At 31.8% G+C, this 12,210-nt stretch overlaps 1 protein-coding gene across 2 annotated transcripts; it reads left to right on the forward strand.

Annotated features, from left to right (window-relative positions):
• Positions 1 to 2,762: 2,762 nt before the first annotated feature.
• Positions 2,763 to 8,669, forward strand: LOC105347473 (uncharacterized). 2 transcript variants are annotated; one of them, XR_010712702.1, is made up of 5 exons: positions 2,763 to 4,543; positions 4,768 to 4,900; positions 5,344 to 5,492; positions 5,650 to 5,824; positions 6,922 to 8,665. XR_010712702.1 is itself a non-coding variant. In XM_034454510.2 (5 exons), exons 2-5 carry the CDS (start codon positions 4,864 to 4,866, stop codon positions 7,185 to 7,187), a joined length of 627 nt encoding a protein of 208 aa, XP_034310401.2. In that variant the 5' UTR covers positions 2,772 to 4,543; positions 4,768 to 4,863; the 3' UTR covers positions 7,188 to 8,669. The 2 variants fall into 2 exon arrangements, 1 of the variants encoding a protein (XP_034310401.2); XM_034454510.2 differs by having other exon boundaries at positions 2,772 to 4,543; positions 6,922 to 8,669.
• The last annotated feature ends 3,541 nt before the right edge of the window (positions 8,670 to 12,210 follow it).

Here is a 12,210-nt window from a genome sequence, read left to right on the forward strand (position 1 = left end):
TTTGATATAGTTGTTTGATTTTTCCGGTTAGTAGTAATTAAAAAAAAAAATTTCCTTGGGGTCTTTTTTTACATAATATACCATTGTGTCAATTTTCTACAATTATGAAGGCCGGAATTGAGTAAAATTTAGACAAAGTATCAGAAAAAAGCCAATTTAACATAGATTGTAACAACCAGTTCAAATTTTGGAAGCAGATTCGAGGAAATCCAGGACAATTACAAATTCAAACTTTCAAGACCCCGTCTTTCAGTACTCTCAGTACTTTAATTCTAATTTCATATATTAAATCTATTCTTCTTACGGAGATCAATACAGTCTTATAATGGTCAGGATTATCTAGCTCTCTTATTTTCATTTTAAAATTTTTAAAGTTCATAGATCTATTACATGAAATGCTTTTATTCTACAAAATTTAAGATAATGTGTGCGTAATTTTTAAGCGATTTTATTGGTACAATTTATTAGATATATGTATCCTTAAAGACTATTTACAATGCATATCATAAAGTTTCTGGTCTTACCTGAATTTCCCAGAGTTGCGATGAAGATTAAAAACACAAAAAGAGAACTGCAAGAATTCTAATTGAGCTCAGTATCATTGTCATCCTTAACAAAAAACTTATAAACAAAAACCGGTTAAAATATGTGATCACACATAGTACAGGTAGCTGTCCGTTCAAAGAAATATCAGTCGAATATAATTTCTTCTTTGAAATACACTTTGAGAAGTTATTGATTAAAAAATCTTTTTTTGCAAGATGATTCGTGTTAACATTGTCATGCTACAAATTAAAAAAAGAAACATATTATTCAACAGCCGGTTACAAACTAGAGGATGGTGATGTTTAGTAGCTGTTCACTAAGAAACATGTCGTTAAATATAATTCATTCATTAAACGTATTTGAAGATCAAACAATCCACATTTGGGAACTCATATTCACAAATCTCATAATCTTTACTGACACTTTGTAAACGTGAGAAAACCATGAAACGCTTAACGATCAATTGAACGGTTCTATTAAATTTGTTTATTGATATTTGGAATTCAATTTGTCTTACGTTATTCTTATAGATAACAAACCTGCAAGTGTTCTAAAACTTAAATTTTACTTGAAAAAAATTAAAATTCATAAAGAATAAATTAAAACTCATTTTCTGTTTGGAGATAAAATTCATCTGGGGTGACTTAAGATAAAATTGCAATTTCTTTAATATAACCACAAATCTTTTTTTTCGTTAAATATTTTAACAAAGCCTCATTAAATGCAGTTTTTTTGCTATTTGATTAGCTTTCATATTAATGTTTGTTGACATTTACAAATTATTAAGGCAACTTTATATTGTTTATTTGTTTGAATATGATCATTTTAGGCTTTTTTCTTCCCTACAATAAACTAGGATGTGCATTTTAGACTTTCATGTGTCCCATCGAAAAGGGCCAAACAGAAAGTGTCATTATTAATTTATTTGTTTATAATACCCTTATCAGAGACGCTAAATTGTAAATTTGATATCGTAATCAGTGAACAAAATAAAATTGAAAATATCAACAGATATAAATGCTAATTTCCGATTGATGCTACCTAAATCTAGTTAAAACTGCATTATTATTTTGTTCGGTAAAATTTACAAAGGAAATTTTATTCTTCTTACATCAAACAAAAATTCGAGTATAAATCACCGAATAAGAAATATATATATATATATATATATATATATATATATATATATATATATATATATATATATATATATATATATATATATATATATAATTTAATATTTATTCGTTTGATGAGATATCGGCCCTTCTGATTGGTCGAAAAATTTCTTTGATACCTGCATCAATAAAGTTTTTGCCGGATCTACTTTTCTAAACTGTTCTGATCTAAAGCTATTTATAAAACGGGAATTTCCAAGATAAACACTGTCAACAAAATGTAAAGTTGTGTTTGTTTTATTGTCAGCAAACAAAATGCAACCTTGTGAATATAAAAACCAGAAAGTTTAACATTCAAAAATAAACAAAACACATTATTTGATTCACGAAATGGAAAATTAAGCGTCTTCTCACGATTTCGTCTGCTTGAGATCAATCAACATTTACAGCGAGGCTGGCTGTTCCTTTTCCATGAATATTATAACGAACATATAAGCCTATAAACTTTCACGGTAACACTGCTGTTCAAATTTGGTAACGATAATTTTTAAATTTAGACACGTACATGATCGGTCATCAGAATAAGCGTCGTAAAGAAAGCTATGAGTAGGTATGGAACGCCATAGCTGCCTTATGTGGTTATTTAACGAGAAGGCGGTGCTTTATTATGTTATGCTGTGGTTATTTCATGTGAAGATGGTGCTTTATTATATGAAGATGGTGCATTATTATATGAAGATGGTGCTTTATTATATGAAGGTGGTTCTTTATTATATGAAGATGGTGCTTTATTATATGAAGATGGTGCTTTATTATATGAAGGTGGTGCTTTATTATATGAAGGTGGTGCTTTATTATATGAAGGTGGTGCTTTATTATATGAAGGTGGTGCTTTATTATATGAAGGTGGTGCTTTATTATATGAAGGTGGTGCTTTAATATATGAAGGTGGTGCTTTATTATATGAAGGTGGTGCTTTATTATATGAAGATGGTGCTTTATTATATGAAGATGGTGCTTTATTATATGAAGGTGGTGCTTAATTATATGAAGGTGGTGCTTAATTATATGAAGGTGGTGCTTAATTATATGAAGGTGGTGCTTTTATATGTGAAGGTAGTGCTTTAATATATGAAGGTGGTGCTTTAATATATGAGGGTGGTGCTTTATTATATTATGCTGTGGTTATTTCATATGAAGATGGTGCTTTATTATATGAAGATGGTGCTTTATTATGTGAAGATGGTGCTTTTTTATGTGATGGTGATCACTCGGAACTTCTCTTATTTTGACGACTGAGTTTAAACGCTATTTTTCAAAATTTTGAAAGTTAAACAAAAGAATTAATCTTATTAAAATCTAGTTAATACACAATTGCTAGCTCCTCTTCTTCTTTGCGTAATAAGTATATACGCCAACGAGATGATCTGTGTTCATGTACGACTTCACCTCAACCGAACGTACCATTATTGACGAAAATGGCGGAACCGACAAACTCAATCATGCCGATGAAGAGAATATTAGAAGAACTTAAGTTAAGTAACCTAATCCCGAATTTTGCGTCCGAAAAAATTGATAGTTCTAATTTTTTGAGTTTGAGCGAAGAGCAAGTAATTATATTAGGGGTAACTGCCCTAGGAGACAGGATAAAACTGGAAGAAAAAGTACGGGAAAATCAGAGGGGAAAAAAGACAAATTTAGCTGATCTTATAAAGTCACAACGAGATGTCCTTTTTATTGGTAAAAGAAAAGGGAAAAAGCAAAGAAATACTAGCAAGATATCCTCATCTAATAAAAAGCCGCGTGGAATAGGTAATAGACGTTGGACTGTTACAGTTGTATGTTTACCAAACAAAGATTCAACTTCTATTCCAACTGCACTGCAGAAGGAAACAAATTTCAAGGCTGGCCTTGGACCGAAAAAAATCTGCCTATCAACCAATGACACTGAGGTAATGGCAAAAATATCTTCAGATGCTATAGATGAGAATTTGGGAATTCCTCAGTTACAGACTTGTGGAGGGTTTGAGCTTTTAAAATGCAGACAGAATTGTCGTGACTTAACACTGATTGACTGTGAATGGAATGCAATGACTTTAAAGAAGTTTTTGGGAAATCAAGCAAAAATATATGTCAGACCAATTCAGAGAAGCTTGTCGACAGATCCAGTAAATGAACATAGCGAGCAGGAACAATCGAAAGCCCACTGTCATTACTGCAGGCAGATGTTTAGTGTTCGGGAACTTAGAGAACATTTACATGCATGTGAACTCCGGTCTAATCTAATTAGTGAAAGTGAGGATGAATTACCTGACCCACACCTGACACAAGATTTTTCCAATAAAAAAAGTGACTTTGAAGAAGTGATAGATCAGAAAACTGCTCTTGAACAAGTTGAGGATTTCGTCAGTGATAAGAGTCCAGAAAGTCCTGAACAATTAAGAACTGGCCACTTGACCGTTCCTGAGAATAACAGTTCTGGTGATTTATTTGTTGATAAAAGTTCCGTTCAAACAGAATTTTCATCTCAAATCTTAAATCAGACAGTCATTAATGATGTCACCCCTGCTGAAGACATGGAAGATGACAGTCAAGGAACCACATCTGATGCATGTGGAGGCCCAATGGACTTTATCATAGCAAAAGCCATAGACTATTGTATTTCTGAAAGCATCCAGGACCCTGTAGAAATTCTGAGATACTTACAGTCTGTTATTGTTTGTGGCAGACAATTGGAAATCACAGACACAACACAATGTGATGAAGGAGACACAAATTTCATCATAGTGGACAGAAACAACATATTGGAGACAGGATTCGAAGAGGTCAATTCCATATCAAATCTACAAAAGACACTTGAAGTGCAGTTTTATGATGAGGTAAATGAGAAAATTTTATTGTATTAATTTCATTTCAAAATAGCTATCCTTGCATATATGCACTGTCCAAAAATTTGATTATCAGTTAAATTTAATTTGTGTATGAAAGTAATTAACCCTAATTCTATTTTTTTTTTAAACATGTTTATGCTTTCCTTGTCATGTTCATAACAATTTAAAGCAAAATTGGCAGATTTAAAAAAAAAGGTCCCTAAAAATGGCAGACAGCCATTGATCAAGGAGGCCCCAGAAAAGAGTTTCTGGCCCTAATTCTATCAGCCATAAAAGAGAAATATTTTGACAAAGGACTTTGAGAGTTCATGGCTGCTGACTATACTGTGATCGGAAAACTCATAGGTGAGTATGTATTGTAAATCAATTATCAAAAACATAAAGAAAATATAACATGAATTAAATATACAGTTTAATAGATAAATTATTCAGAAGTTAGCATCTAGACTATTAGTTATCCAGGTTCAATCAAGGGTTTACGAGGATTAAAATGAACATAAATAAATTTACACCTGGTGTATTTTTTAATCACGTGAAAGTAATAAAATCCAAAATGCACACCTGTAAATTAATTGCAAATACATTTAATTTTGTTAATGCATATGAAAGCAGTTTCTGTTCTGATAGTAATATGATAAAAAAAATGTGTTTACATATACTATATAGTGAGTTTCATTAATTACATTAATTAGATTAATGCTTAGATCATATACAATATTAGAAGGGCAAAGCGTTTTTGCATGTACGTGAGTCTCATATATTTCCAAATGTAAATTTCATATTTCCAGGTTTAAGTATGCTACAGAATGGACCTGTGCCAAATATTTTTGATGAAAGCACTCTGAACAGGCTTTTTTCAAACAACAGCTCAGAAGAATTTGAATCAGCATGTGTTCACAATTTGAAGAAAGGTTTAGATTGTCTTGGTCTGATCAAGGTAAATGATGATAAATTGTGTGGAATCTGTTGTCTCCTCCATCAAACTCATATTAGTAATAAAAATTTATATACATATTATCATTAATTTTATAAAAAAAAGTTACATATGTTTGGTAAATACATGAATGTATATTTAATATACATGACAATTTTAGGTTGGCTGTGTTTTGCCAATGTTCCGCCATCTTTTTCGACCAAGCAGTTGTACACTCACAATTAAAGCTGTGATACAGCTTTTGCAGCCAAAATTTTCAGAGGAGGGATCAAACAGCAAAAGATATGAGAGTGCAGTTTATACATTATTTCTGAAATATTTGAGAGCAGTTGCAAGTAAGCTTTTTATAACTCTTCCATCCTTCAAATCTTAGGAAAAAACTAAGTTGGTGAAGACATTTGATGTGTCTTTTTGTTTGTAGATATTTCAATTTACAAATTGATATAAGAAACTGATTTTTGGTTGGTTAAAATGTTTAAATCTTTGTGTGTTACAGTATTATTATTCAACAACGTTACACGCAAAGAATATGTGGAATGTAAATATAAAAGATTGACCACTAAAGGCATGCAAGTCTCTTTTTACCAAAACTTTAGAATTGTTGACCCCTGAAGCTAGGGTATAAATAATCTGATCATCATCTAATGAACATCTGACCCCCTACCCCTTTTTAATGTATTGATGTTTGTAAAGAGCAAATAGTACAAGTGGAAGAGTCTTGGATTAGGGTTAAGACTCCTAAATGAAGCTTAAAAATAAATATGAAAATACGAGACCCCTGACAGGTCCATCTAAGGGCTATGGTGACTGTCAAGGCGGTGGGCCTCTTGGATTTTGATAATACAAAACATTTAGTGCAATTTAACTCCTAAATTGCAAAATGAAATTCAAGTTGGTTTGGGGTTCATGTATCTCATTTTCACTAGGCCTATAAAAAAAATTGTGTGTTTAGGGTAACATTAATGAAAAAATTAGGTTAGGTAGGTAGTGATATTTTTTTATTTTATCATATTTTTTTCTGCATGAATCCTAAGAATGTTTGTTTGTGTCATACTTAAAACCAGATTTTTTAATAGAAATAATATAAAATCACAATCGGATAAAAACAGACATCTAAAAATGGTAGGATCGGGGCATTTTTGTAGGTTAGGTCGGGTTACACTAAACTTACAACTTTTTTTTTAGCAGGGACTTGGTATAATATCCGACCATTTCCATGAACACAGAAAGTCAAATTTAAAACAGTAGTAAAAGTGCAATATGTGTATAAATTCTATGACTTAATATGAGAAATTAAGAACATTGTTAAAGAGGAAAAACCACAATTGGCAACAAAAATATGTATACCACAATGCTTCCTTAAGAAATTTATATTTTATGTTTTAATTTATAGAAATATATTTATCCATTTTGTTCGGAAACTGTTTTGTAGGTGGTAGAAGGGGAACTGTTGGTCTCAGGGATGTACTGCAGTTTGCTACTGGAACAACAGAAGAACCTGTTCTTGGTTTTGTCCTGCATCCATCCATTGAATTTGTGGAAAGCGCACCGGGCACCTCCTTTATTCCAACTGCAAGCACTTGTACCAACACTTTGAAAATACCCAGACCATCTGCTGAAATTCCCCTCCCACAAGAAGAGGATCTTTTCTCGTACTACGATTATGCATTTTCAAATGCATATTTTGGTCTTATGTAACTTGAAAGAACTTGAAATTGATTCTGCACATCACATCGCAGAACCAACATTGCTACATGTAACACTTTGATGGAATAACATTCTCTTATAATATGAAATGCATGTAAGGCCAAGGTGTAAAAGAATGTGAATAATTAAAAGATGTCTTTATTACAGGTTTTGAATAATGTGTGGTAATTTATTAATTTGGACTCATTGATCTGCGAACACCTTGTAATTTTTTTCATTGAGTTAATGAACAGATCAGCGTGTATTCTTTTTACCGGTATATGATTTTGCATATTTAGTTTTTAGCTCCCCTGAGCATCATTTTGTCTGCCACTGGTTTGTCTGTCTTTGAACTTTTAACATTTGAGTATTTTCTAGAACCATTTTATTTTTTCGCTAAAACCATATGGCAAAAGCAATTGACACTTATGTGGAAACATCCTCAGTTTGGGTAGATTTAATTTCATTCAAATCATGATCCCCAGGGGATAGGATGATGACACTATGGGATTGGGGTGTTATTATTTTTACACAGATGTTTTTCAAAATGTGTGTTCCATTTTAAAATATGTGTGGAATTTTAGATATTAACTATTTGAAAAAAAAATGACATGCTATTTTTTATAGAAATTTCTGTTTTTCACTTTTTAAAGCTGCTTGAAGTATCCTTATCATTTGACTGATGTTTCTCATGTGAGAGTGAGGATTGTGGCCCCTGCTAGTTTTGCATTTTTTTAAAGCAGTAGTTCTTAGTCATTAAGGTGTTGAGTTTGATTTATTTGTTTTAGCTAATACTCATATGTGAACACATTTTCTAGAATGTATTACTTCAAAGAGAAGTGAAATATGTGTGATTTGTTATGGTAATTTTCTTTTATTGTTAATGGTAAAGAACCTTCACATTTAAATAAAACATTTCACGACTTTCTTGGTTATTTTAGATTTATGTCAAGCATCAGTGTGCCTATTTTTTTTTTAAACTTTCACCCTTTAATAAGGGAGATAATTATAAAGAAGTTCTCAGAGACAAGAGGTATTGAGAAGCAATTTGCTTATGATTAATACAGGAAGTTTTTAATATGCTCATAAAGCTCGACCAGGGTAATAAAGTGATCATAGAAGGTATAATGATGTACTGGTAAATTAAGGTAAAATAATATTGTTTTTTCTGCAGTCTGTAATGAAGCATTATACACCAATCTACAAAGAATGACAGTCCAAAACTGTCCTTTTAAATGTTTTGATTTATTTCACAAAATATTTGAACTTGAATTAGATGTGGTGCAATTGCTTGTATCTGTTAATCTGTTGGGGCGTTTCTTTCAATGATTTCCAAACATTTCAGATAATAGTCTATTCCAAAGTTAATTGTATGCCTCGGTGGTTCCATTGACAATTCTAGCCTGCACTGATCACTTATCCTGTGATCAAAGGGCTGGAAGATTGGTCTACCACTCTCTTCTTCATTGCTGTTTTCATCAATGTACCCTTCAGTTCCAAAGTCCTGCATATTTGATCCTAAAATTCCAGTGGGGTGTTGAAGTTGTCCACTTGTCCATAAACTCATAGGAGAGGATTTTACATTTCTTATCTTATGTCGAGCCCACGCTTCTTGCCAGAATTGCAATTTTCTATTTATTTCAGACAAGAAAACATAATGTAAAGAAGTTGTGTGGATCAAATTTAAAGGATCAAGAAAACCTTGATCTTCCATGAAATAGAACAGATTGTAGAAAAAACTAAGCACGCCTTCAAATACATCTCTCCATAATCTCTCAATCCTCTGATTGTGAGTGCTCTTCCCTGTAATCATACTATTTTGTCCGTTTTGATTCAACATAAAGTCAGCTACAGAAACATTTTCAAGCCCTTTTTCTGATTTGACTTTATTTGGTATGGTATCCCATATATTTCAACACCAGACAAGAAGCAATCTAGTATTGTTTTTGACGTATTGTTGTCAGTGCATTTTAAAAATGTTACTAAGCGGCTAAAACCGTCAATACCCCCAACTATAACAAATCTCCAACGAACAAGTTTGTGATTTGTGTCAATATGCCACAGGTAATTTGGACCAGGGACATCGTATACTCGTCTATGAAGTCTTCCAGTACGTCTGTCGTGCACGCCTTGATCATCCATCCTATGAATACTATCTCTTAGCCTCCATCTTTGAATTCTTATTCCTTTTAATATAAGCATTTGTCGCAACATAGTTTCACCACACAAAGGAAACTCTTTCACAATTTCGCCTAGTTTAATGTCTAAATTATCGTCGTCAATTTCTGAGAAGGTCATTTTGCTCAAACCAAACTCTGACATTCTTCTATAAACAGTTCTTTCAGACACAGAAAGTAGTTTAGAAATATCTGAAATTTGCATGTCATTTTCTAGGGCATTTTGAAGGAATGATTTGGGTATTTCAAATTTTGGAGCACCACAATTTGTAAATACTTTTGGGGGCACAATTGCTCCATATTTAATACATTCAGTCCTTAATTTCATCATTTCTGTCCTGTTTGAAATGCCCAAACTTTCCAATTGATAAGCTAATAGTCTACAAACAACGTCTGTACTAATTTTCTCCCTCTCAAAATTTGGGATTGCATGGTCCAAGTTTAATCTTTGTAGAATCTGTTGCAAATCTGCTGATCTAGAAGCCATTGTAGCTCTTCCAAAGAAGTAAGATTAGGATTAAAGGGGTTCCGAATGTTATTATTATTCACCTAAATACAATCACATAACAACCGAACCATAACCACAGCATAATATAAAAAAGCACCTTCATATCAAAATGCACCTTAACATAATAAAGCACCTTCACATAAAAAAGCACCACCTTCACATAATAAAGCACCACCTTCATATAATAAAGCACCACCTTCATATAATAAAGCACCATCTTCATATAATAAAGCACCATCTTCACATGAAATAACCACAGCATAACATAATCAAGCACCGCCTTCTCGTTAAATAACCACATAAGGCAGCTATGGCGTTCCATAAGTAGGTATCAACTCCTTCGGCGCATTCCAAGCGGCAGATATACCATTTAAGTACATCACTGGCTATCTAGTTACCACACCGTTTACAAAGTCGCTTATACATACTATTCTTTGTCGACATATCAGCTTTTTTCGTCCCCGATCGCCTTTCCTTGGATGGTTATGTCCAGTTGCATATTCCAGCGATCTCACATGAAAACTAGTTTTATTACGAGTTTTTCTGCACAGTGAATAACATCACAAGCTACCGCATGTATTTTCCTTTCGTTTTCAATTCAGCCAGTTCAGATTTTAACTCACTATTTGTGTTTAATCCATTAAATTCAGTTCAATAGCTCTGCATCAGCTGAAGGCGCATCCATTTTGAATATTGTTGCTGTTGTTGTTTTGTATTCATACGCGCCGCTTCATTTACATTATTTACATTTTTGATCAATGACACTTCACATTTTTTTTTATTTGAAAATGTTTTATTAAATGATAAGAAATGAAGATAATAATTTTTCTATTGATCGACGTATCAAATAAAAAATTGACCGGAAAACTTTTTCATCAATGCGATACGTCGATCAATAGAAACATTATTATCTTCATTTCTTAATATATATATATATATATATATATATATATATATATATATATATATATATATATATATATATATATATATATATATAGTTAAATCCAAAAAATATCGCAGTGTCCGATTTTATATAAACAAAATTTGAAAAATGAAAGACAACACAGAGTAAAACGTTAGTGCTTTCACGATACAATGACGTCATAGTTAAAGTTAACGTTGTAGAGGGATATTGCCGCGTAATCTATAGCGTAATTCAATGAAATATATACACAATACATAAAAAAGTTAAATTATAGCAGTCTGTTGAGGTAAGGTTTTAAAGTTTGAATAAAATGTTTTTCTTTTTCTTTTCTTTCCGTTGCACTCTCTGTAAAAAGTTTATAAAAAGAAAACAGTTTAAATTGCCCGCCTCCGCATACATCGATGTGCTCGCTGAGTTTTATTTTCCGGTACTCTGGCTCTTTAATTTGCTGTTTATGCACCCGGATTCCTGCTCTTAATGTAGTCCCTGTTTCGCCAATATAAAATTTGTTGCAACCATCACATATAATGGTATATATTAAATTTTTGGATTGACATGACAGGTCCGAATTTATGCGGAATTGTTTTCCTCTGAAGTCAATCGAGCTGCCTTGTTTTAAAAACGGACACGTGCCGCATCGTATGTCTCCACATTTAGATACCGTTTTTATTCACGTATTAATTGTAGATGGACAGAGTATCCTCTTAAGGTTCTTTGGTTGCCTTTTACTGTTAATAAACTTGAATTTGGATAAAACGCGAGCCATATCTTCATCAGTTTTGAGAACTCCGTTGAGATGATTGACCACTGGAGCTATATTCGGATTTCTAGGGTTATGGGTAGTAACAAGCGGTAATATTTAATATTATATATATATATATATATATATATATATATATATATATATATATATATATATATATATATATATATGTATATATACATATATATATATATATATATATATATATATATATATATATATATATATAAAGATCCCCATTTTTTCAAAAGGTGCAATGTCAAAGCGTAAATTTTTGTATAAAGGAGTAACTATTGAAAACGTAAAATCATTTTGCTATTTGGGTATTGTTTTATCAAGAAGTGGAAATTTAATAATGCTAAAAAGCATTTAGTAGAACAAGCGTCAAAGGCATTATATGGTGTTTTACGAAAAATACGTTATTTTAGCCTACCAATTAATTGTCAGTTAGACCTATTTGACAAGGTCATTAACCCAATTTTACTTTACTCGTGCGAAGTGTGGGGTTACGAAAATTTAGATATTATTGAAAATGTACATTTAAAATTTTTGAAATTTATTCTTAATCTTAAATCTAGTACTCCAAATTGTATGGTGTATGGAGAAACTGGAAAGTATTCATTGTCACTCTTTGTTAAAATTAAAATGATAATGTACTG

Source organism: Magallana gigas, chromosome 4 (genome assembly GCF_963853765.1).
Source record: "Magallana gigas chromosome 4, xbMagGiga1.1, whole genome shotgun sequence".
Lineage (NCBI taxonomy): Eukaryota > Metazoa > Mollusca > Bivalvia > Ostreida > Ostreidae > Magallana > Magallana gigas.

Coding starts and splice junctions, on each gene's coding strand:
- LOC105347473 (XM_034454510.2), top strand. CDS start 4,864: ATGGCTGCTGACTATACTGTGATCGGAAAACTCATAG. Junction 4,901..5,343: donor TGTGATCGGAAAACTCATAG/GTGAGTATGTAT, acceptor TCATATTTCCAG/GTTTAAGTATGCTACAGAAT. Junction 5,825..6,921: donor ATATTTGAGAGCAGTTGCAA/GTAAGCTTTTTA, acceptor ACTGTTTTGTAG/GTGGTAGAAGGGGAACTGTT.